The 27,546-nt window shown below is 40.7% G+C and overlaps 1 protein-coding gene across 1 annotated transcript in view; it reads right to left on the bottom strand.

Moving 5' to 3' along the window:
- Positions 1 to 27,546, bottom strand: part of DNAI1 (dynein axonemal intermediate chain 1) — an 803,770-nt gene that overhangs the window by 540,004 nt on the left and 236,220 nt on the right. Inside the window, exon 14 of the mRNA XM_053700976.1 lies at positions 2,644 to 2,733. Within this exon, the coding sequence (XP_053556951.1) occupies positions 2,644 to 2,733 (90 nt within the window). The remainder of the gene's footprint in view (positions 1 to 2,643; positions 2,734 to 27,546) is intronic.

Below are 27,546 nucleotides of genomic sequence, written 5' to 3'. Positions count from 1 at the left end.
TTGTAAACTTATCCATGGCTTTTATTCTTTTGACCGCCCTCTCTAGCTCCAAATTCTCAAATTCTGTGGCATTTGAGACACAACCCTCACATGGTTATTTTCCTCATTCTCTGGGGTATCATCTTCCCCTTTTCAGCTCCGGTTTCTTCTCTCAATCTGCAGATCTTTCATTTCCTTAACACAGTTCCACAGGTTTCTGTATCACTTGTATGACCCAGATCTACCTCTCGGCAACAGACGTTTGTTCCTCCTTACTCACCAGTGTCACTAGATGTCTCCAAAACTGTTATTTTGCTGCTTCTACCTTCATCCCTAACTCTCAGATCGATATAACGGTTTACATAGCCTCACGTCTGCTGCTTTGGGTTTGCATTTGACTCAAAACTTTCATTTGCTGCAACATTCAGTCCTTGGATAATTCCTGACACTTTCACCTTAAAAACCTCTAGAGTTTGGCACTTTCTCACACAAGACCCAGCTAATAGTCTAATCTACTCTCTTGTTATACCACTACAACTCCACCCTCTCCCATCTCCCATCTGCCCCCACTACAATACATCATCTGCTGCAACGCATAGATAATATCCTGTTCTGCACCAAATTCCTCTTCCTCACACTTTTCTCTCCACTTATTCTTACTTCTTTCTAATTTTCTTCCATTATAATTTCTAAGATGTGTAGCAGTGACCAGCACAAAGTGTGGAACAACAGCTAAAGGGTCTAAATAAATGGAAAGATGGAGCATTAAATATTGTTGCTCATTTATCAGAAGAAGAAACATTGGGCAGAATTATCATTGTGCGATGCGGATCATGTCCGCTGCACATCGATAAATGCTGACAGCATACGCTCTCTGCATTTATCATTGCACCAGCAGTTCTTGTGAACTGCTGGTGCAATGCTGCCCCCTGCAGATTTGCGGCCAGTCGGCCACTAGCAGGGGGTGGCAATCAACCTGATCATATTCGATTGGGTTGATTTCTGGCGATGTCTGTCCGCCCACTCAGAGCAGGCGGACAAGTTATGGAGCAGTGGTCTTTATAACTTGTGTTTCCAGGCTCGCTGGAAACACAGAGATTGATAAATTTGCCCCATTGTGTGGTTCATATCTAAGATGGGAAAGAGCATTCATTACAGATTGCTGTAAACAATTAAATATGGATACAGATCTTCCTTCTCACCCATCACATACAAACATACACACAAAGAACATCATATCCAGCTAAATGCCAATAACATTCATATCGAACTGGAAACCTAAGACAACCATAAATAACGCACTGAAACCCTCTGCAGATGCTTCGAAGACTGTAAGGATCGATGCCAGACTAAAGGTGTGAGCCACAGATCCTAGAATACCAAAATCACTGATGCCCCAGTAAGAGCAACACCAACAAACGTCAGCTCTACTGCACAAACGTCTGACCTAATGATGCCTTGAACTAAATATTAAACAGGTGTAAATCTTTATTTTCTCTTTAACTCTGTTATTCACTGGGAAGGTGACTTAGTGGGTCAGTTAGTGAAATACTTTGCTTCCAGCATGGAAATGAGCTACATTACAATTCTCAGCACTGAAGGAAAAGCCATGCCGTGCTGCCAGGAAAGTGCTTTAATGGGTCAGTGCTTAAAAAACACATTGCACAATGTATACAAGGTCATTAGACATTAATGGGAACACAATTCACAGAACATTACAAAGTAAAACACACTTTAAATGGCTCACTATCTCACTCTAGAATACATTTCAGTAAATTCATTGAAAAGAGATGTATTCTATTGCTATTTATGAAACGTATGAAGAGGAATAATTACGCCTTTTACTCATTAGCTGCTAAACAAGACACAACGCAATGCATTGCAACTCTCTAAGGCAGCCATAGAGTTCATAGCATTTCAATTAATCAAGTTCAACAGCTGCAGTTCAAGCTTGGGTAAAATGTTCTTCCATAGTCAGGTTTAATGAGAGATTAATATATGTAGGTAAAGTTCTGTACGAGCACAAAGAACAAACAGGTCAGGTTTAATGAGAGATTAATATATGTAGGTAAAGTTCTGTACGAGCACAATGGACAAACGGGTCAGGTTTAATGAGAGATTAATATATGTAGGTAAAGTTCTGTACGAGCACAATGGACAAACAGGTCAGGTTTAATGAGAGATTAATATATGTAGGTAAAGTTCTGTACGAGCACAATGGACAAACAGGTCAGGTTTAATGAGAGATTAATATATGTAGGTAAAGTTCTGTACGAGCACAATGGACAAACGGGTCAGGTTTAATGAGAGATTAATATATGTAGGTAAAGTTCTGTACGAGCACAATGGACAAACAGGTCAGGTTTAATGAGAGATTAATATATGTAGGTAAAGTTCTGTACGAGCACTATGGACAAACAGGTCAGGTTTAATGAGAGATTAATATATGTAGGTAAAGTTCTGTACGAGCACAAAGAACAAACAGGTCAGGTTTAATGAGAGATTAATATATGTAGGTAAAGTTCTGTACGAGCACAATGGACAAACAGGTCAGGTTTAATGAGAGATTAATATATGTAGGTAAAGTTCTGTACGAGCACAAAGGACAAACAAAGTCAGTAATGGAGTTGTGATGCTTAGCAATAAAAACATTGTTATATTTACCTTTACTAAGGTCCAGGACACCACTCGCCCATCAGAAGATACAGAGAAGAAATTCATATTCTTGTCCATATCGTCCTTCTGCCACTTGACCTGGAACAGTAAATCTCTTGGTTAGATGTATAAGGAGCTTTATTGTGTGTATAATACAACGATCTCTCACAAACACTATACACCTTTTTATCAGCCTCTCTCCTCCTTGGCACAGACATCCCAAAATAATCAGCGTACTTTAAAGGAAGATTAAACATAAAAGGTGTCATTATGATTAGCAAGACATCTTTACAATTTACTTATTGTACCAGATTTTCCATTCATTTAGACCTCAACATTGTTGTTCTAACAAGCTACAAAATGTAACATTTATTTTGTGCAGATTGTTATGCATATATAAAATAATACTTTACTCACCCTTAAGGGCCCATTTTATTGTAACCTCATATCTTAAAACCTTTTTTTAACCCCTTAAAGGGACACTCAAGTCAAAATTAAACTTCATGATTCAGATAGAGCAGCAATTTTAAACAACTTTCCAATTTACTTCCATAAACAAAATGTGCACAGTCTTTTTATATTTACACTTTTTGAGTCACCAGCTCCTACTGAGCATGTGCAAAAGTTCACAGTATATACGTATATGCAGTTGTGATTGGCTGATGGCTGTCACATGGTACGTGTATGCATTTGTGATTGGCTGATGGCTGTCACATGATACAGGGGGAGTGGAAATAGACATAACTGCAATTTATTTAAAAAAAATCTACTACTCATTTGAAGTTCAGACTAAGTGCTATTGCATTGTCTTCTTATCATGCATTTGTTGATTATGCAAATCTACTGTGTTGACTGCTCCTTTAATGACCAATGACGACATTATTCCATCATGGAACCATTGCGCAAACTGAAGCTGTGTCCTTAAAGGGGTTAAGAACCATGGATCTGGTTTCAAAACAAAGAAAGGTCCAATGTGCATAAAGTGTTAAGCTACCTCTCTCTGTACCTCTTTTCTTGTTCTGAGAAATAGAAACAAACATGGGAGTCAATGCTCAGTCTCTAAAAGCCAAGAAGCCCGGACCATTTGCACTAACGCAATAGACATCTGTACCATGAAGTAGCCACCATTTCTGTAAAGAAACGTCACCATGGCCCCTTGTTCTGGTGCCGCTCATTGTGTGACAAATGTGCTCAGCATTATTAAATGCCTTAATATACCCTATCCTCTCTCTCCTCTAGGCCAGGGTTATTCAGAGTATTCTTCCCCATAAGCCACTGCAATGGCATCACATACCCAAACTCTTTGTTAGTATTAAAGGGGAGTCAGAATTAAAGAGATACTAAACCCACATTTTTCTTTCATGATTCAGATAGAACAGCAACTTTATAATTTACTCCCATTATCACTTGTCTTTGTTCTCTTTACAAATATGTTATATTTATATGTTCTTAAAGACAGAAATATAAAATCAGTTTACAACAATGCAATTATTTAGCGTTTGCTTAGAACAGATAAATGGGCCCATTAATCAAGCATTATGTTTTAGGATTGGCTGAATGATTCCCCCAGTGTGCGCAGCGCATGCTACAAAGCAAGAGAGCAGCGCCCAATAAAAAGCTTTTACTAACCTAGTGCTGGGCAACAAACCTCTCTGCGCAACATATAAAGAAGTCTTCACTTGCATTCTGTTATGTTTTTCTTATTCTAAACTGTAGCACATAGTGATGAAGGTAGCACTGTTGGTTTATTGCATCTGGCAAAAGATGGATTTTTTTTCCCCTAATCTCAATTTGTTTTATTATTATTATTTTTTTAAGCAATCACAGTTTGTATTTTGATCTTACTTGACAGTTAATATTGACTTAATTAAAAGCGTTCGCCAGGAAGTGAGGAAATCAATAAAAGGACTGCACTCCCAACAGGGCCAAGCAATTAAGTTGCTAAGCTGCCAAAGCAAGACTGGAGAGACCCACAGAATATAAATGAGCATTTCCACTAGCCCCAGACAGTGTTTGATTTGTAGGAAACCAGAGAAATCTCAGGCTTCTCCCACTGGTTTATCAAAAACTATTTTATTTGAGCAGTTAATCATACGGAGACCACGGCGCGTCACTGAGCATTAGCAGGAAAGGACTCATCCAAGACACCCTCAGCATTCTAGGAATGGCGATTTCATAAACTCCTAAGTTGCCAAACGGTTATTAAAAGATTCCTTTATACTAGATCAATTACATTAACAGGAAATTAAACTCATCAGTTTCTCTCCTTGCAAACTGTTTAAAGAGCACAAAACAGCACTGTAAAGTAAATATTTATTTTATCTGGTTTTGTTGTAAAATACATCAGAAAAGTGTCCCGAGACGCTGCAGTGCCTCCCATCATACATATGTATGGTGACATTTACCTGAGCCTACAACATTCTACAAGGAGATTGGTTAGATCAGATCACAAGCGCATTTACATCTGTCCCTAATTGGCCACTGAAAAACACAATTTATGCTTACCTGATAAATTTATTTCTCTTGTGGTGTATCCAGTCCACGGATCATCCATTACTTGTGGGATATTCTCATTCCCAACAGGAAGTTGCAAGAGGACACCCACAGCAGAGCTGTTATATAGCTCCTCCCCTAACTGCCATATCCAGTCATTCGACCGAAAACACGCAGAGAAAGGAGAAACCATAGGGTGCAGTGGTGACTGTAGTTTAAATGTAAAAATTACCTGCCTTAAAATGACAGGGCGGGCCGTGGACTGGATACACCACAAGAGAAATAAATTTATCAGGTAAGCATAAATTGTGTTTTCTCTTGTAAGGTGTATCTAGTCCACGGATCATCCATTACTTGTGGGATACCAATACCAAAGCTGAAGTACACGGATGAAGGGAGGGAGAAGGCAGGTACTTAAACGGAAGGTACCACTGCCTGTAAAACCTTTCTCCCAAAAATAGCCTCCGAAGAAGCAAAAGTATCAAATTTGTAGAATTTTGAAAAAGTATGAAGTGAAGACCAAGTCGCCGCCTTGCAAATCTGTTCAACAGAAGCCTCATTTTAAAAGGCCCAAGTGGAAGCCACAGCTTTAGTAGAATGAGCTGTAATCCTTTCGGGAGGGTGCTTTCCAGCAGTCTCATAGGCTAAGCGGATTATGCTTCTTAGCCAAAAAGAAAGAGAGGTTGCCGAAGCCTTTTGACCTCTCCTCTGACCAGAATAGATCACAAACAAAGCAGATGTTTGACGAAAATCTTTAGTAGCTTGTAAATAAAACTTTAAAGCACGAGCCACGTCCAGATTGTGTAATAGACGTTACTTCTTTGAAGAAGGATTAGGACACAAGGATGGAACAACAATCTCTTGATTGATATTCTTGTTAGATACCACCTTAGGTAAAAACCCAGGTTTGGTACGCAGGACTACCTTATCCGAATGGAAAATCAGATAAGGAGAATAACATTGTAAGGCAGATAACTCGGCGACTCTACGAGCCGAGGAAATAGCTACCAAAAAAAGAACTTTCCAAGATAAAAGTTTGATATCTATGGAATGAAGAGGTTCAAATGGAACTCCTTGAAGAACCTTAAGAACCAAATTTAAGCTCCATGGCAGAGCAACAGGTTTAAACACAGACTTGATTCTAACTAAAGCCTGACAAAATGCCTGAACGTCTGGAACATCTGCCAGACGCTTGTGCAAAAGAATAGACAGCGCAGAAATCTGTCCCTTTAAGGAACTAGCTGACAATCCTTTTTCCAAACCTTCTTGGAGCAAGGATAATATCCTGGGAATCCTGACCTTACTCCAAGAGTAACCCTTAGATTCACACCAATAAAGATATTTACGCCATATCTTATGATAAATTTTCCTGGTGACAGGCTTTTGTGCCTGTATTAAGGTATCAATGACTGACTCGGAGAAGCCACGCTTTGATAAAATCAAGCGTTCAATCTCCATGCAGTCAGTCTCAGAGAAAATAGATTTGGATGGTGGAAAGGACCCTGAAGTAGAAGGTCCTGTCTCAGAGGCAGAGTCCATGGTGGAAAGGATGACATGTCCACTAGATCTGCATACCAGGTCCTGCGTGGCCACTCAGGCGCTATTAAAATCACAGATGCTCTCTCCTGCTTGATTTTGGCAATCAGTCGAGGGAGCAGAGGAAACGGTGGAAACACATAAGCCAGGTTGAAAAACCAGGGCGCTGCTAGAGCATCTATCAGCGTTGCCTTGGGATCCCTGGACCTGGATCCGTAACAAGGAAGCTTGGCGTTCTGTCGAGACGCCATGAGATCCAGTTCTGGTTTGCCCCAATGATGAATCAATTGTGCAAACACCTCCGGATGGAGTTCCCACTCCCCCGGATGAAAAGTCTGTCGACTTAGAAAATCCGCCTCCCAGTTCTCTACACCTGGGATATGGATAGCTGACAGGTGGCAAGAATGAATCTCTGCCCAGCGAATTATTTTTGAGACTTCTAACATCGCTAGGGAACTTCTTGTTCCCCCTTGATGGTTGATGTAAGCCACAGTCGTGATGTTGTCCGACTAAAATCTGATGTACCTCAGAGTTGCTAACTGAGGCCAAGCCTGAAGAGCATTGAATATCGCTCTCAGTTCCAGAATATTTATTGGAAGGAGTGTCTCCTCCTGAGTCCACGATCCCTGAGCCTTCAGGGAGCTCCAGACTGCACCCCAACCTAGAAGGCTGGCATCTGTTGTTACAATTGTCCAATCTGGCCTGCGAAAGGTCATACCTTTGGACAGATGGACCCGAGATAGCCACCAGAGAAGAGAATCCCTGGTCTCTTGATCCAGATTTAGTAGAGGGGATAAATCTGTGTAATCCCCATTCCACTGACTGAGCATGCATAGTTGCAGCGGTCTGAGATGTAAGCGTGCAAACGGCACTATGTCCATTGCCGCTACCATTAAGCCGATTACTTCCATGCACTGAGCCACCGAAGGGCGCGGAATAGAATGAAGAACACGGCAGGAATTTAGAAGCTTTGATAACCTGGACTCCGTCAGGTAAATTTTCATTTCTACAGAATCTATAAGAGTCCCTAGGAAGGAAACTCTTGTGAGTGGGGATAGAGAACTCTTTTCCTCGTTCACCTTCCACCTATGCGACCTCAGAAATGCCAGTACTATGTCCGTATGAGACTTGGCAATTTGGAAGTTTGACGCCTGTATCAGGATGTCGTCTAGATAAGGGGCCATTGATATGCCCTGCAGCCTTAGGACCGCCAGAAGCGACCCTAGAACCTTCGTGAAGATTCTTGGGGCTGTAGCTAATCCAAAAGGAAGAGCTATGAACTGGTAATGCCTGTCCAGAAAGGCAAACCTGAGAAACCGATGATGATCTTTGTGTATCGGAATATGAAGATAAGCATCCTTTAGATCCACTGTAGTCATATATTGACCCTCCTGGATCATAGGTAGGATGGTACGAATAGTCTCCATCTTGAATGATGGAACTCTGAGGAATTTGTTTAAGATCTTTAGATCCAAAATTGGTCTGAAGGTTCCCTCTTTTTTGGGAACCACAAACAGATTTGAGTAAAAACCCTGTCCCTGTTCCTCCTTTGGGACTGGATGGATCACTCCCATAACTAGGAGGTCTCGTACACAGTGTAAGAATGCCTCTCTCTTTATCTGGTTTGCAGATAATTGTGAAAGGTGAAATCTCCCTTTTGGGGGGGAAGCTTTGAAGTCCAGAAGATATCCCTGGGATATAATTTCCAACGCCCAGGGATCCTGAACATCTCTTGCCCACGCCTGGGCGAAGAGTGAGAGTCTGCCCCCTACTAGATCCGTTACCGGATAGGGGGCCGTTCCCTCATGCTGTCTTAGAGGCAGCAGCAGCCTTTTTGGCCTGCTTACCTTTGTTCCAGGTCTGGTTTGGCCTCCAGACCGTCTTGGACTGAGCAAAAGTTCCCTCTTGTTTTGCATTAGAGGAAGTTGATGCCGCACCTGCCTTGAAGTTTCGAAAGGCACGAAAAATTAGACTGTTTGGCCCTTGATTTAGACCTGTCCTGAGGAAGGGCATGACCTTTTCCTCCAGTTATATCAGCAATAATCTCCTTCAAACCAGGCCCGAATAGGGTCTGCCCCTTGAAGAGAATGTTAAGCAGCTTAGATTTTGAAGTCACGTCAGCTGACCATGATTTAAGCCATAGCGCCCTACGGGCCTGTATAGCAAAACTAGAATTCTTAGCCGTTAGTTTAGTCAAATGAGCAATGGCATCAGAAACAAAAGAATTGGCTAGCTTAAGTGCTCTAAGTTTGCCAAGTATGTCATCCAATGGAGTCGCTACCTGTAAAGCCTCTTCCAGAGACTCAAACCAGAATGCCGCAGCAGCAGTGACAGGAGCAATGCATGCAAGGGGCTGTAGGATAAAAACTTGTTGAATAAACATTTTCTTAAGGTAACCTAATTTTTTATCCATTAGATCTGAAAAAGCACAACTGTCCTCGACAGGGATAGTAGTACGCTTTGCTAGAGTAGAAACTGCTCCCTCCACCTTAGGGACAGTCTGCCATAAGTCCCGTGTGGTGGCGTCTATAGGAAACATTTTTCTAAAAATAGGAGGTGGAGAGAACGGCACACCTGGCCTATCCCATTCCTTAGTAATAATTTCTGTAAACCTTTTAGGTATTGGAAAAACATCAGTACACACCGGCACTGCAAAGTATTTATCCAGTCTACACAATTTCTCTGGCACTGCAATTGTGTCACAGTCATTCAGAGCAGCTAAAACCTCCCTAAGCAGGAGGTGTTCAAGCTTAAATTTAAATGTAGAAATATCAGAATCAGGTATCTTTCCTGAGTCAGAAATATCACCCACAGACTGAAGCTCTCCTTCCTCAGCTTCTGCATATTGTGAGGCAGTATCCGACATGGTTCTTAAAGCGTCAGTATGCTCTGCATTTCGTCTACGCCAGAGCTATCTCGCTTACCTCTAAATTCAGGTAGTCTGGCTAATACCGCTGACAGTGTATTATCCATGACTGCCGCCATGTCTTGTAAAGTAATCGCTATGGGCGCCCTAGATGTACTTGGCGCCATTTGAGCGTGAGTCCCTTGAGCGGGAGTCAAAGGATCTAACACGCAGGGAGAGTTAGTCGGCATAACTTCCCCCTCGTCAAATTCCTCTGGTGATAAATTTTTTAAAGACAGAATATGATCTTTATTTCTTAAAGTGAAATCAGTACATTTGGTACACATTCTAAGAGGGGGCTCCACAATGGCTTTTAAACATAATGAACAAGGAGTTTCCTCTATGTCAGACATGTTTATACAGACTAGCAATGAGACTAGCAAGCTTGGAAAACACTTTAAATCAAGTTAACAAGCAAATATAATAAACGGTACTGTGCCTTTAAGAGAAACAAATTTTGTCAGAATTTGAAAAACAGTGAAAAAAGGCAGTAAATCAAACGAAATTTTTACAGTGTGTATAATAGGCTAACAGAGCATTGCACCCACTTGCAAATGGATGATTAACCCCTTAGTTCAAAAACCGGATCAAAAAAACGATCTAGACATTTTTAAACAGTCACACCAAACTGCCACAGCCTTGCTGTAGGCCTTAACACAGTGGAAAGCCTCAGGAAACTGTTTCTAGGCAAATTTAAGCCAGCCATGTAGAAAAAACTAGGCCCCAATAAAGTATTATCACCAAAGTATATATAAAAACGTTTAAACATGCCAGCAAACGTTTTATATTGCAAATATAAAAGAGTATTACCTCAGAAAGTAAGCATGATACCAGTCGTTATTAAATCACTATATTCAGGCTTAATTTACATTAATCCGGTATCAGCAGCATTTTCTAGCATTTCCAATTCTAGAAAAAATTGTAACTGCACATACCTCATAGCAGAGTAACCTGCACGCCATTCTCCCTCTGAAGTTACCTCTCTCCTCAGACATATGTGAGAACAGCAATGGATCTTAGTTACAACCTGCTAAGATCATAGAAAACTCAGGCAGAATCTTCTTCTATGTCTGCCTGAGATAAAATAGTACAACTCCGGTACTATTTAAAAATAACAAACTTTTGATTGAAGAAAATAAACTAACTATTTTGCACCACTCTCTCTTACTACCTCCATGCGTGTTGAGAGTTGCAAGAGAATGACTGGATATGGCAGTTAGGGGAGGAGCTATATAACAGCTCTGCTGTGGGTGTCCTCTTGCAACTTCCTGTTGGGAATGAGAATATCCCACAAGTAATGGATGATCCGTGGACTGGATACACCTTACAAGAGAAAAGAGGTCTGGAATATGGATTCCACCAGGTGTTTCACAATATGTATCACTGTATTGCTCTGCATTAGCTCTTGATCTACAAAACCTTGTAAGTTGTGCTAATAAAAGTACAGAGTTTCAGGAGTTTCAATTTATTCTGCAGATAAATATGATGCCAGCTATATGGCCCCTTTCCTCTCAACACCAATGGCTCCTATCGCCCATTTACCATCTCACACTCTTTATCTCTCCACTACTCAATTTATTGTGGTGACATCTGTCCTAATACGGCATTTTGTTCATTACCAACAGACACCAAAATTAACAATCATTACTGCCTTTACTCACATCAACTTCCAAAACATTATCCCTATCTGCCTTTTAATGACCCTCTGGAACGCACAATAAGTTTCAAACATTCATGATGTTGTCTTCGAACTGTGTGCTGTGAATTAAACCTGTTGGGGATTGTAGGATAACAGTTTATTCTATAGAGGGAAGTTTGATGGGAATTGTAGGGGCACAGCTTAGGCTGCAAGTAAATTTTGCTGAGAATTGGAGGAAAACCGCTTAGCCTACAGAATAAAAGCTTGCTGGTAATTGTAGGGGTACCACTTAAGCTAAAGATGAAAATTTACTGAGAATTGTAGGGGAACAGCTTAGGCTACAAAGGAAAGTTTGCTGAGAATCGGTGGAGAACAACTTAGCCTACAGAAAAAGTTTGCTGGGAATTGTAGGGGAACAGCTTAGGTTACAGAAGAAAGTTTGCTGGGAATTGTAGAGGAACAGCTTAGGTTACAGAAGAAAGTTTGCTGGGAATAGTATGGGAACAGATTAGGCAACAGAAGAAAGTTTGGCAGGAATAGTATGGGAACAGCTTAGACTACAGAATAATGTTTGCTGGGAATTGCAGGGGAACATTTTAGGCTATAAAAGAAAGATTGCTGGGAATTGTAGTGGAACAGCTTGGGCTACAGATGTAAATTTGCTGGGAATTGTAGGGGAACAGCTTAGGCTACAGAGGAATGTTTGGTGGGAATTGTAGGGGAACAGTTTATGCTACAGAGGAATACTTGGTGGGAATAGTAGGGGAACAGCTTATGCTACAGAGGAATGTTTGCTGGGAATGGTGGAGGAAAGGTTTAGGCTACAGAGGAAAGTTTGCTGGGAATTGTAGGGGGACAGCTGAGGCTACAGGGGAAGGTTTTCCAGGATTTGTAGGGAAACAGCTTAGCCTACAGAGGAAAATTTTCTGAGAATTGTAGGGGAACATCTTAAGCTACAGAGGAAAGTTTTCTGGGAATTGTAGGAGAACAGCTTAGGATACAGAGGGAAGTTTCTGGGAATTGTAGGGGAACAGCTTAGCCTACAGAGGATTGTCTGCTTGGAATTGTAGGGGAATAGCTTAGGCTACAGAGGAATGTTTGCTTGGAATTGTAGGGGAACAGCTTAGGCTACAGAGGAACATTTTATGAGAATTGTAGGGGAACAGCTTAGGCTACAGAGGAACATTTTATGAGAATTGTAGGGGAACAGCTTAGGCTAGAGAGGAACATTGGATAAGAATTGTATGGGAACAGTTTAGGTTACAGAGGAAAGTTTGCCGGGAATTGTAGGGGAAAAGCTTAGGCTACAGTCAAAAATTTGCTGGGAATGTTAGTGGAACAGTTTTGGCTACAGAGGAAAGTTTACTGGAAACTGTAGTGTAACAGCTAAAGCTACAGAGGAAATTTTACTGGGAATTTTAGTGGAACAGTTTTGGCTACAGAGGAAAGTTTGCTGGGAATTGTATTGGAGCAGATTAGGCTACAGAGGAAAGTTTGATGGGAATTGTTGGGGAACTGCTTAGGCCATGGTTCTCAACAAAAGTGACCCCAGGGCCCAGTAAATATAGATATACAGTATGTATAGTGTGTGTGCGCGTGTGTTTGTGTATATATATATATATATATATATATATATATATATATATATATTTGTGTGTGTGTGTGTATTAGGACTAGTCAAGATAGGGACACCTTGGAAATTGGTGGCTAAGCAGAATATGGCCATATTGTGTGACTAAGATGTGTTTATTTGCAAGTGGATGTGGGCCAATACCCACAGTTTTGTGTATGTATGTATGTATGTATGTATATATATATATATATATGTATATATAATGATTTATATGATTCATAGATATATGTGAAACATATATGTATACCCACAGTTTTGTGTGTGTGTATATATATATATATATGTGTGTGTGTGTGAGTGTGTGTGTGTGTGTGTAAAAATTATTTTAATTGTTTGGGGGTCACAGCCTACCAGCAGGGCTGTCATGGCCTGGTACACGGCTGTTGAAAAACCAGGGCTTAGGCTAAAGAGGAAAGTTTGATGGGAATTGTTGGGGAACAGCTTGGGCTAAAGAGGAAAGTTTGCTGGGTAAGATAATTACCATGAAGTGCTATGGTGCATACAAAAAGAACTCATGTTGGAATTTAGCCAGTTTATTTCTGAAGGCCACACAGGGCTGGTTTTGGGAAGGCCCCATTCTCCCATGACTACAGAAGTGCTTTTGTACAGAATTGTACACTTTTTGTCCTGCTGTACTTTTAAACACAAAGCTAAATTTTATTCAGCTATCTGCCTGCCTTGCAATAGAACAGCTATTGAATCCTGAATAGGTCCTTTGTGAGAGATAAGCCACTTATTATAACACAACAGATCCTCAGTTCTAGCTATTTTTTTGTTCATTCTCCTTTAGCTTTTACACTACCAATATTGGCAATATTTCATTTTTTATAGATAAAATCATTATTGATTTAAAGTGTAAGCAAAAAATGGTTATAGTCAATTCTAATACCTCTATACCTATGGCTCCCCCAAAAATAGTGATTCTCCCAATACCACTATATAGAAAGGTGTGGGTAGCGTTTGTAGAAACGGTGGATGGGTTCTCTAAAATGTTATTCTTATAATAAAATAGCATAAAGCAATATATCACATTCCAAAAATTCAATTTTACTTCATAAACTGTCATAAAAATATATAAACATCCAATATATATAAAATAAGTTAAGTTGTGGCCACAACATAAAACATAAAATCTAATCAAAGCAAATGTTCCTTAGTTCATAGTCCTCCATGTGTATAAACTTCTGAGTTGTAAGCGTAGGACTACGTGAGTAGCTGACACTTTCAATTGTCTCTATATTTTGTATCGAGAGCTTGTTTTCCAGCCGGGCTTACCCGGGGAATCTTATAGACCTTCTGGGTGTATAACGTGATTCAGGTGAGTGGTGATCCCTTCAACCGCCAAGCGACCTTGCACTGAGCTACCAGGAGTAAAATATTACCCTCCGTGTGGTCTCGGCGTCTTCCAGTCACTGCAGTGATTCGGGTCTGTGTACTCCCACACATGTTCCTCTATCGCGTGTTTGTTTTGCACCAATCTTAAGGTCTGTTACTCGATTCCTCTCCTCTGGATGCTCTGAGCCGTTGAAGTGGCAGTAGATGTTCAAAAAGCGGGTCCTTTGAACAGCAGTTCGTGAACGTTCACATACGGTTTGCCACTGTTGTTCCAGATCAAATACTACGCGTTTTGGCGCTATTTCTGCGCATTTATCAAGTGTATAACTGTTAGGTGGCTATGGTGGGTCTTTTGTAATCCTTTTGGATCCCGCCCCTTGGTTTCCTTTGCAGGTGTAAGGTGTCAGATTTTTTAAAAAGCACTGCTCACTTAAAAAGTTAAATTCTTTCATAGTTCAATAGTAAACTCCTTAATTCCGTATGATACTTTATTTCCTTTCTAAGAAATGTTCTCAAATCACAGTCCAGTTCATAAACTGTTATGAACAATCAGGGTTTTTTTTATTAAAGATTTTTTACATAGAAAATAGGAAATATAAAATATTTTTTACATAGACTGTAATGTTCAAAAAGGCTAGGGGGGATATTTATCAAAGCTATCAACTATGTTGCATTCACGGGCGTCAATACACTCGCCAAACATCGCAGCTGCGGATCTGAATACAATCTCCTTATTTATCAAAAAAGCCATCAAAAACACGTGCGTCAAGTACGGTGTTAACTAACAGTCTGGTGTTAACTAACAGTCATCAACGTCGCGGCTATTCAGGTTTTCCCAACTTTATTTATACCATTTCATTACTGTCCACGAACAAGCACATTTCTCTTTAGCACATTATTGTATATAACGTAAATGTATTCTTTTTCTAAACAGTACTAATTGCGAATATAGCAAGTAGTGACATATTTGGTGCAAAGTGGAGAGTGAATTATTAGAATTATTTTTAAGATTGGACATACATATTTTAGTATTTATATACACACACACACACACACACACACACATATATATATATATATATATATGTGTATGTGTGTGTGTGTGTTATGTCATAAATCTTTTGCAAACATATTTATATGTCCCTAAATTCCTTTTAGCTGTCTGTCATATCTTTGTGTTTATTTATACCACTATATGTATATATTGTAAATGTATTATTATTCTGAGCAGGAAAAATTGTGAATATAATATGTAATCAGAGTATCATATGTATTTTCACTAGTGTATATATATATATATATATATATATATATACACACATACACACACTATATAAATTCATATACTGTACATATAAATTCACTAGTGGGTGGGTTGTTTAGGAGTTGGCGTCATAATTGGTGCGAAAAGTGTTGCGTTAAATATGGCGCGAAGTGGAGAGTGGGACTTGAATTACATGGCTTAAACATGGTGCATATAGTTTTGTTTCAAACAAATAAAAAGAAAGTTAGATATATTATGTTGTGTATTTATTTCATTTTTATCTCTATATCTATTAGTGCGACAAGTTTGGGGCAAAACGTTGCACCAAATATGTAGAAATAATATTGTCCCCTTGCTTTGTAATGAGAGACAAAGTTGTAACATAATCCATAAGTAGTAATGTATTTTTCATTTTTATCCCTATATCTACTAGTGCACCAAATGTGTAGCAATAATATTGTTTGATTTAGAAAGGGTATAAAATGTAATAAAGTTTCTAGTTTACTTTTATTGTGTAATATACTTCATTCTCTTGCAGCATCGAACATAAGCTTTCTGTGTTTTCAGACTCCCATTGAGTGCTATGGCATCCGCGACCTGAAGAGTGGCGGATTGAAAACCAGGTACGCCGAGTCCGAAAAGACGCAAGCGTGACTATAGAAATTTTGATAACTTTGTGAGAGGTTCAAATAGTGTCGAATAGGAGGGCGAATGAACACGATTCCACTCGAATTCCACGGGTTTTCAACTCACATCGATCTGCGTCGGATTGAGATAGCGGGATCGTATGTTACGTCACAAATTTCAACATTTGCCAATCTTGACGCTTTGATAACTACGACTTGGAATTCAAGTGTATTTTCGGTTGACGCTTTTATAAATATCCACCTAGAAATTTAAAGAATATCCTTGCCCCAAGTCAATTTAGGAAGAAAGAGAATAAAGATCAAGACCTTATGGGAAATTAACTACAAGGTTTTTACCCTTGCGTAAGCTGCACAGCATGTCAATTTGGAAAAAAAACATAATTTATGTAAGAACTTACCTGATAAATTAATTTCTTTCATATTGGCAAGAGTCCATGAGCTAGTGACGTATGGGATATACATTCCTACCAGGAGGGGCAAAGTTTCCCAAACCTCAAAATGCCTATAAATACACCCCTCACCACACCCACAATTCAGTTTAACGAATAGCCAAGAAGTGGGGTGATAAGAAAGGAGCGAAAGCATCAAACAAGGAATTGGAATAATTGTACTTTATACAAAAAAATCATAACCACCACAAAAAAGGGTGGGCCTCATGGACTCTTGCCAATATGAAAGAAATTAATTTATCAGGTAAGTTCTTACATAAATTATGTTTTATTTCATGTAATTGGCAAGAGTCCATGAGCTAGTGACGTATGGGATAGCAGATACCCAAGATGTGGAACTTCCACGCAAGAGTCACTAGAGAGGGAGGGATAAAATAAAGACAGCCAATTCCGCTGAAAAAACAATCCACAACCCAAATCAAAAAGTTTTATTCTTTATAATGAAAAAAAACTGAAATTATAAGCAGAAGAATCAAACTGAAACAGCTGCCTGAAGTACTTTTCTACCAAAAACTGCTTCTGAGGAGAAAAAAACATCAAAATGGTAGAATTTAGTAAAAGTATGCAAAGAAGACCAAGTTGCTGCTTTGCAAATCTGATCAACAGAAGCTTCATTCTTAAAAGCCCAGGAAGCAGAAACTGACCTAGTAGAATGAGCCGTAATCCTTTGAGGCAGGGATTTACCCGACTCCACATAAGCATGATGAATCAAAAGCTTTAACCAAGACGCCAAAGAAATGGCAGAAGCCTTCTGACCTTTCCTAGAACCAGAAAATATAACAAATATACTAGAGGTCTTTCTGAAATCTTTAGTAGCTTCAACATAATATTTCAAAGCTCTTACTACATCCAAAGAATGAAAAGATCTCTCCAGAGAATTCTTAGGATTAGGACACAACGAAGGGACAACAATTTCTCTACTAATGTTGTTAGAATTCACAACTTTAGGTAAAAATTTAAATGAAGTCAGCAAAACCGCCTTATCCTGATGAAAAAATCAGAAAAGGAGACTCACAAGAAAGAGCAGATAACTCAGAAACTCTTCTAGCAGAAGAGATGGCCAAAAGGAACAAGGACTTTCCAAAAAAGTAATTTAATGTCCAGAGAATGCATAGGCTCAAACGGAGGAGCCTGTAAAGCCCTCAAAACCAAATTAAGACTCCAAGGAGGAGAGATTGAGTTAATGACAGGCTTGATACGAACCAAAGCCTGTACAAAACAATGAATATCAGGAAGATTAGAAATTTTTCTGTGAAACAGAACAGAAAGAGCAGAGATTTGTCCTTTCAAGGAACTTGCAGACAAACCCTTATCCAAACCATCCTGAAGAAACTGTAAAATTCTAGGAATTCTAAAAGAATGCCAAGAGAATTTATGAGAAGAACACCAAGAAATGTAAGTCTTCCAAACTCTGTAATAAATCTTTCTAGACACAGATTTACGAGCCTGTAACATAGTATTAATCACTGAGTCAGAGAAACCTCTATGACTAAGTATTAAGCGTTCAATTTCCATACCTTCAAATTTAATGATTTGAGATCCTGATGGAAAAAATGGGCCTTGAGATAGAAGGTCTGGCCTTAACGGAAGTGTCCAAGGTTGGCAACTGGCCATCCGAACAAGATCCGCATACCAAAACCTGTGTGGCCATGCTGGAGCCGCCAGCAGCACAAACGAACATTCCATTATGATTTTGGAAATCACTTTTGGAAGAAGAACTAGAGGCGGAAAAATATAAGCCGGATGATAATTCCAAGGAAGTGAGAACGCATCCACCGCTTCCGCCTGAGGATCCCTGGATCTGGACAGATACCTGGGAAGTTTCCTGTTTAGATGAGAAGCCATCAGATCTATTTCTGGAAGTCCCCATATCTGAACAATCTGAAGAAATACCTCTGGATGAAGAGACCATTCGCCCGGATGTAACGTCTGGCAGCTGAGATAATCTGCTTCCCAATTGTCTATACCTGGGATGTGAACCGCAGAGATTAGACAGGAGCTGGATTCCGCACATACAAGTATCTGAGATACTTCTTTCATAGCCTGAGGACTGTGAGTCCCACCTTGATGATTGACATACACCACGGTTGTGACATTGTCTGTCTGAAAACAAATAAAAGATTCTCTCTTCAGAAGAGGCCAGAACTGAAGAGCTCTGAAAATCGCACGGAGTTCCAAAATGTTGATTGGTAATCTCGCCTCCTGAGATTCACAAACCCCCTGCGCTGTCAGAGATCCCTGTTACGGTTACCCTTAGTCTCGCTGAGAGATGGACCGCTTAGTAGCCTGGATTCCTATTGCTGAAGAGGGGAGAAGCTGCTTTCCATAGTATTCTATATGAGTCTCGCAAATGTAGAATATCCCCCTTAGCTGTAGTACAGCTAGGATACCCTTCTGCCCACAAAAACGAGTCAACGCTGCGATTGAGGGACAACCAAGAACTGAGGACTGGGATGCCCAGCCTGCTTTTTATTTAGGTTACATGCACACAGGGCACTCCCAGGGGGGAAGCATAAAATCCCCCATCACACATTTAGACAACGCCCTTGGACAGGCCACCGCAGATAACAAGTACACACAAGAAAACAATTGAGTCCTTCTTATCACCTAGCAGTGAATGCTTATCACATAAACTTAATTACAGTACACAATATGCTAGGAAACCTGCCTCAGAAAATAGTTTTCTCAAAACTGAACAGAGTTAACCCTTTATGAAATGATACTTGTTACAGTTTTCTTGGAGCCCTTCTTAGGCGCTGGCTTGGCTGGTTCAGGCATTGCTGCTGGGAAATAAGTTCTTCACAACAAAATAACTAATGCTTCTGTAACAGTGCTCCCTTTCTGTGGAACACTCTGGCAGACACGGTCTGACCCCTTTTCGGGGCAGACTAAGGCTGTCCAGACCGCTGGTTATGCGGGGCTGAGGTCGGTTTGTCTGGACAACCCGTCGGCGTTGCCATTCTGTTTCCCAGGTCTGTAAGTAATGGTGAAATTGAAGGTTTTGCAATGATAAACTCCAACGTAATAGCCTGCAGTTATCTCCAGAGACCCGGTTCAGCCACACCAAGGGTTATGGTCGGTGGACCAGAGTGAACTCCTGCCCATATAAATAGGAGTCAATTTCTTTAGTGCCCACACCAAAGCCAAACACTCCTTTTCGACCGCTGCATAGCTGACTTCGCGGGGCAGGAGCTTCCGGCTGATGTAGGCAACTGGATGCTCCCCTCCATCTTCGCCTACTTGGCTGAGGACGGCTCCCAGCCCGAACATGGAAGCTCTGTGTCTCCCGCACTGGTGAGAGTTCTCGCTCCGTCCGGGCCTTGGGCCCGTGTAGTCACTGGGTCCGCCTCGTTGTTGCATACTGGAGCATAGCAGAAGTCATGGGGCCCAAATCGTTGCCCAGTAGTACATCAGCAGGTAATTATCCATTATGCCCACGTTCACAGCCCCCTTTCCCGCCTCCCCAATCAAGATGCACTTTAGCTGTTGGAATTTTGTACACATCCCCCCCCCGCCACTCTAACGGCACAGTCTGTCCAGATCGCTTGTGCTCCGGCACCAAATGACTCTGTACCAGCGTGATAGTAGCCCCTGTGTCTCTCAATCCCTCGGTAGATCGCCCCTCGAGCCATACCTTCTGCCGATGGTGCTGGCGGTTATCTGAGGCAGCATATACAGGGTCCGCCTCGTGAAGCGGCCCCAAATATTCCTCCATAGGGGCCTCTTGGTTAACACAGAGAGGTCCGGGCCGGACGATATGCCCAGAGGGGTAATTGTAATTCCTGGGTGTCTGGTGCGTATTAAGGGGGCAGCTAGCCATGAAATGCCCTGGTTGCTTGCATCGGTGGCAAGTCGGTCTGGGACGCTCAGAGCTGTTATTGGGTGGTCCTGAGTGTCGGGCGGGCCCTGCGGGCACCGGGCTCAGAATTCAGCACGAGGGGGGTGCACGGTAAACCTCTCTGGGTTCGACCCCGTGCTGGAGCTCGGTAGTTCGTGGGTTAGTGAAGACGGGAGTCATAATGTTTCATCGGCCAATTTGGCTGCTTCTTCTAAGGTAGAAGGTCGCCTGTCTCGCAGCCATTCCTTCCCTTGCTGTTCCATGCATTATAAAAATGTTCTAAGAGAAACAATTGTAAATTTCCTCACCAGTCACGCTTTACTTCCGCTCATCCAGTGATTTGCGCTCTCGCATTCGGGGTGCGCCCATTCCATATGGGTATCATAGTAACATAGTTAACATAGTAGATAAGGTTGAAAAAAGACTGAAGTCCATCGAGTTTCAACCTATCACAAATCTAAAATACTTACAAAAAGCTCCAGTTAAGCTTAAATAACCCCATTAAAATGTGACCCATTTAATACTAGCAATCATATCATGAATTTTGTTTATATACAGAAATTTATACAGACTATTTTTAAATGTATCTATGGTATTGGCATTCACTACCTCCTTTGGTAATGAGTTCCACAATTTTATTGCTCTTACAAGTGAAATAAACGTTTCCATTGCAGGAGATTAAATCTCCTTTCCTCAACCTTAAATTATGACCTCTTGTCAGAACAATTTTCTTGGAATAAAAAGAGCTTCTGCCATCTCTGTATATGGGCTTGAATATATTATATAAAGTAATCATGTCACCTCTCAAGCGCCTTTTTTCTAAAGAGAACAGACCCAGTTTGGCTAGCCTCTCCTCATAGGTTAATTTCTCCAATCCCCTTATTAGCTTTGTGGCCCTTCTCTGAACTTTTTCTAGTTCTGCAATATCTTTTTTAGCAATCGGTCCCCAGAACTGCACTCCAAACTCAAGGTGAGGTCCTTACCCGGGCTTTATACTAAATGACAGAATTATGCTTTCCTCCCCTTTTTATCAATGCCTCTTTTAATACATGCTAGTATCTTATTAGCCTTTGAAGCCGCTGCCCTGCATTGTGCACTCATCTTTAGCTTGTTATCTATTACTACTCCCAAATCCCTTTCCTCCTGTGTTGGCTAAGTCTTGTCCCATTTAAAAAATACATAGCCTGCTTATTTTTACTTCCAAAATGTAGAACCTTACATTTTCTCCGTATTAAATCTCATTTTCCATTTCACTTGCCCATAGTTCTAATTTTAGCAATCCCTTTGCAAAGAGAGTTCATCCTGCTCTGACCTAATGACCTTACTTAACTTAGTATCATCTGCAAAAATAGAGATGTCGCTATTTAATCCTTGCTCCAAGTCATTTATAAAAAATATTAAAAAGAACAGGGCCCGAGTACTGATCCCTGGGGGACGCCACTGATTACCTTTTGTCCAATCTGAGTATGATCCCATTTACTGCTACTCGTTGCTCCCTATCTTTTATCCAGTTATTTATCCATGAGCTAACATTTTCAGCTATTCCCAGTCCCTTAATTTTGTGCATTAATCTCTCATGTGGCACTGTATCAAATGCCTTTGCAAAATCTAAGTATATCACATCAACTGATTCCCCTTTATCTATATTTTTACTTACTTCCTCGTAGAATCTAATTAGATTAGTTTGACATGATCTATTTCTCCTAAAGCCATGCTGATTAGAACTCATAATCTTGTATTACACGAATATGCTCATCAATATAATCCCTTATAATCCCTTCAAATATCTTCCCCACTATTGATGTCAGACTAACTGGTCTATAGCTTCCTGGATCATCCTTGCTTCCCTTTTTGAAGAGTGGCACAAATCAGCTTTACGCCAATCCTGGGGGTACCATGCCTGAGGATAATGAGTCTTGAAAAATTAAGAGTAAAGGTTTGTCTATACAGTGCTAAGTTCCCCTTAACACCCTTGGGTGTATTCCATCTGGGCCTGGAGTTTTATTTACCTTAATATTTTTTTAGTTTTTTCCTGATATCCCTCTAAACAAAACCCAGTTAGTGTTATGGACTGGCATGTTCTATTCTGTTCCAAAGTATCATTCAATGGTTCCTCTCTTGTGTATACTGAAGAAAAAAACTGGTTTAGTACCTCAGCCTTCTCCCTGTCATTATTTATCATGCTACCCTCCACACATTTTAATGTACCTATATTATCCTTCTTAGATTTTTTGCTATTTATGTACTTAAAGAACTTTTAGGGTTAGACTTAGAATCCTTGGCAATTAATTTTTCATATTCAATTTTGGCTAATTTGATTGCTTTTTTGCATGCTTTGTTACATTCCTTATAAATATTTGTATGCTGAGTCTGTACTATTTTCTTTTAATAATTTAAATGCCCTACGTTTTTTCCTAATTTCTTTTAACACATTTATATTTAGCCATAACGGCTTATTTTTTTTTTATTTTTATTTTATAACCATATGGTATGTATTGATATGTATATTTATTTAACAAATTTTTAAATATTATCCATTTATCCTCTGTATTTTTATTAGAAAATACATTGTCCCCAATTATATTATTTAATGATTTCCTTAAATCGTTGAAATTTGCTTTCTTGAAATTAAAAGTCTTAGTTAAGCCTTTAAAACACTGCATATGAAAGAGATTTCAAATGTGACCATGGTTATGATCACTGTTACCCAAATGTTCTTTGATTTCTATGTTTGATATTATATCTGTATTGTTTGATAGCACTAAATCCAATATAGCTTTACTCCTAGTTGGCTCCTCTATTACTTGTGACAAAGAAGTTATCCCTGAGAACATTTAAAAATCTATCCCCCTTAGCTGAATTACTAGTTTCATTGGCCCAGTTTATATCAGGGTAGTTAAAATCTCCCATAATTACAGCACTGTTATTAGCAGCCTTACCTATTTGCATTAGTAGTTGAGTTTCCTCTGGGTCACTAATGTTGGGAGGCTTGTAGCATGTTCCTAGTAATATTTTTTTAGGATTTTTCCCCCCCACTCTTTATTTCAACCCACAGGGTCTCTACATTGTCACTTGTATCAAAAAATATCTTCCCTTATTGTAGGTTTAAGGTCAGGTTTAATATACATGCAGATTCCTCCACCCCTTTTATTATTCCTGTCCCTCCTAAATAATGTATACCCCCTCTAAGTTAACTGCCCAGTCATGTGAATCATCCCACCAAGTTTCAGTTATACTGATAACATCATAGTCCTCTTCTGCAACTAAGAGCGTCAGCTCCCCCATTTTACCTGTCATGCTTCTTGCATTTGTTGTCATACATTTAATTTTCATGTGCTTTCTGCTGCTACTTGGCAGTACTTTCCTCTATACTTTCTAATGTGACATTTCTTAAGTCATCCTCCTTGAGATATTAATGGAGAGACATATTCAGACACTGATCTCTCTGTTCTATTTTGTTCAAATTGACCCTCCCCCCCTTTGCCTAGTTTAAAAGGTTCTCTAAACGTGCTACCATCCTTTCCCCCAACACACCTGCACCCATGTCATTCAGGTGCAATCCATCCTTACTGTACAATTTGTACCCTAGTGAAAAATCAGCCCAGTGTTCTAAAAAGTAAAAACCCCTCATTTTTACACCATGTTTTTAGCCATGAATTAACAGACCTTAGCTCCTTCTGCCTTACTGAGTTAACACACGTGCACTGGTAATATCTCAGAAAATATTACTTTGGATGTCCTTGCTTTAAGCTTGCTACCTAAACTCCCTGGAAGTCATTTTTTAGGACTCTCCATCTCCCACTGATTTCTTCATTAGTACCAATATGCACCATGACTGCAGGATCAGACCCGCATCCCTCTAACAATCTATCAATACGCTCCACAATATGCCTAAACACGAGGCCCCTGGAAGACAGCAAACTGTTCTATGTAAAGGGTCTGGATGACAAATTACCCTATCAACCTTCCTTATAATAGAGTCTCCTACCACCAACATCTGCCTCTGGCCCTGACTTGTATGCCCCTCTTCCATGACTGAAGGACTGCCCACCATAGTATGCTCCTCTTCCACAGCTAAAGGACTGTTCACTATACTAGGCAACACGGCCCTCTCTGACACTGCCACCCCTGAACTGATATCCCAACATCTTCACTTAATCTTGCAAATCTATTGGGTGTACCAGCTCAGAACTGGCCTGTCTCTTCCGCTTACTTCGCCCTCTAACTGTGACCCAGCTACATCCTGGAGTCTCCTCATCTGAATCCTCCCCATTCCCACTGACTGGAACCATTAACAACCAGCTCAGTCCAATCCATTTCCCTTTCAAGTGTCTGAATTTCATGTAGTGTTGCAATTCGTTCCTCCAGATCCCCAATACGAGTTTCTAAAGAGACAATATGCTCGCACTTGCCACAAACATATAATCCAGAAGCGGCTGCTCCAGTGATGCAAACATGTTGCAAACTGTACACTGAATGAGATTCTCACACATTCTTAATAAAAGGTTTAACTTAAAAGTATTAAATAAATATATTTCCCCTTGGTTACCCCAAAACCTTGTTTGCCTAACTACCTTGGTTAGCTAACTATTATACTTAAACAGACAATGTTACTTTAACAGAGAATCAATACAGCAAGCCTAAAAGAGCTTGCTGTATCGTTAGGCTTCTTTTTCGTGCCCCGAAACTGTCGGCGATACGCGTCCGGAGTTACCGCGTACCGTCGCAACAGTGTCTCCTTAACTAGCTCATACTGTGTCACTTCCTCAGCACCCAGAGTACGAAAGGCTTCCAGGGCTCGCCCGGATAGTTTCCCAGACAATATCGTGGGCCACTCCCTGTTGGGAATCTGGTGCAGGGCACATTGCCTTTCGAAGTCCGCCAAATATTCATCAATCCCTGTCTCGCTCTCTAGGAAGGGTCGAAATGCCGCATAGGGTATCTTGGGCCTTACAGCATTTTCGACAGGGATGATTACCTGCGGGGAATCAGCATTGCGGCCTAGTGCGTTCGCTAGGTTGAGTTCGTGGGCTCGAGTCTCTCGTATATCTTGTTCCGCTTCCGCCATCAACTGCTTGTACCAATTCCATGGAGGGGTTCGGCCCGTTAAGTGAGAGCCTCTCCCGAACAATCCTGTTTTTTTCGTCACTAATCGTGGTCGGTGTTTCCGCCATTGTGAAGCTCTGATCCAGTTCGGTCAATTCTTCTGCGATCAGCTCTCTCCTCGGCCGGTTGCTGGCGTAACCCCCCTCTGCTTTTCAAGTAAATCCTTTAGGGTTGTACGCTTCAATTTTTCGTAAGCGCTCTCCATCCGTTTCTGTACCTCTCCTAGGAAATCCAGGAAAAACTTTCCACGCTGCCGCCAAATGTTACGGTTACCCCTTAGTCTCGCTGAGAGATGGAACCGCTTAGTAGCTGGATTCCTATTGCTGAAGAGGGGGAGAAGCTGCTTTCCATAGTATTCTATATGAGTCTCGCAATGTAGAATAATCCCCCCTTAGCTGTAGTACAGCTAGGATACCCTTCTGCCCACAAAACGAGTTCAACGCTGCGATTGAGGGACAACCAAGAACTGAGGACACTGGATGCCCAGCCTGCTTTTTATTTTACATGCACACAGGGGCACTCCCAGGGGGGGAAGCATAAAATCCCCCATCACACATTTAGACAACGCCCTTGGACAGGCCACCGCAGATAACAAGTACACACAAGAAAACAATTGAGTCCTTCTTATCACCTAGCAGTGAATGCTTATCACAAAACTTAATTACAGTACACAATATGCTAGGAAACCTGCCTCAGAAAATAGTTTTCTCAAAACTGAACAGAGTTAACCCTTTATGAAATGATACTTGTTACAGTTTTCTTGGAGCCCTTCTTAGGCGCTGGCTTGGCTGGTTCAGCATTGCTGCTGGGAAATAAGTTCTTCACAACAAAATAACTAATGCTTCTGTAACAAATCCCCTATACAGCTCCCCAATCTGAAAGACTTGCATCTGTTGTGATCACAGTCCCGGTTGGAAGAACAATATGAGGCCCCCCTTGAACTAAACGAAGGTGATCCAACCACCAAGTCAGAGAAAAACGAACATGGGGATTTAAGGATTATTAATTGTGATATCTTTGTATAATCCCTGCATCATTGGTTCAGCATACAAAGCTGGCAGGGGTCTCATGTGAAAACGAGGCAAAGGGGATCGCGTCGATGCTGCAGTCATGAGACCTACAATTTCCATGCACAAAGCTACCGAAGGGAATGATTGAGATGCAGGTTTCGACAAGCTGAAACCAATTTCAGACGTCTCTTGGTCTGTTAGAGACAAAGTCATGGATACTGAATCTATTTGGAAACCCCAAAAGGTTACCCTTGTCGAGGAATCAAGGAACTCTTTGGTAAATTGATCCTCCAACCATGTCTTTCAAGAAACAACACAAGTTGATTCGTGTGAGATTCTGCAGAATGTAAAGAGCAAAGTACCAAGATATCGTCCCAAATAAGGAATACTGCAATACCCTGCTTTCTGATTACAGAGAGAAGGGCACCGAGAACCTTTGAAAAGATCCTTGGAGCCGTTGCTAGGCCCAAAAGGAAGAGCAACAAATTGGTAATGCTTGTCTAGAAAAGAGAATCTCAGGAACTGATAGTGATCCGGATGAATAGGAATATGAAGATATGCATCCTGTAGTCTATTGTGGGACATATAATGCCCTTGCTGAACAAAGGCAGAATAGTCCTTATAGTCACCATTTTGAATGTTGGTATCCTTACATAACGATTCAATATTTTTAGATCCAGAACTGGTCTGAAAGAATTCTCTTTCTTCGGTACAATGAACAGATTTTAATAAAACCCCCAGACCCCGTTCCAGATCTGGAACTGGCACAATTTACCCCAGCTGACTCAGGTCTGAAACATATTTCAGAAAAGCCTGAGCCTTTACTGGAATGCGTGAGAGAAAGAATCTTTTCACAGGCGGGTCTTATCTTGAACCTATTCTGTACCCTTGAGAAACAATGTTCTGAATCCAATGATTTTGATCGAACTGATCCAAACATCTTTGAAAAATCGTAACCTGCTCCCTACCAGCTGTGCTGGAATGAGGGCCGCACCTTCATGCGGACTTGGGAGCTGGTTTTGATTTCCCTAAAAGGCTTGGATTTATTCCAGACTGG

Source organism: Bombina bombina, chromosome 2, assembly GCF_027579735.1.
Source record: "Bombina bombina isolate aBomBom1 chromosome 2, aBomBom1.pri, whole genome shotgun sequence".
Classification (NCBI taxonomy): Eukaryota; Metazoa; Chordata; class Amphibia; order Anura; family Bombinatoridae; genus Bombina; species Bombina bombina.
The sequence above is the reverse complement of the archived record's forward strand: the minus strand, read 5'-3'. Positions and strand labels throughout refer to the sequence as shown.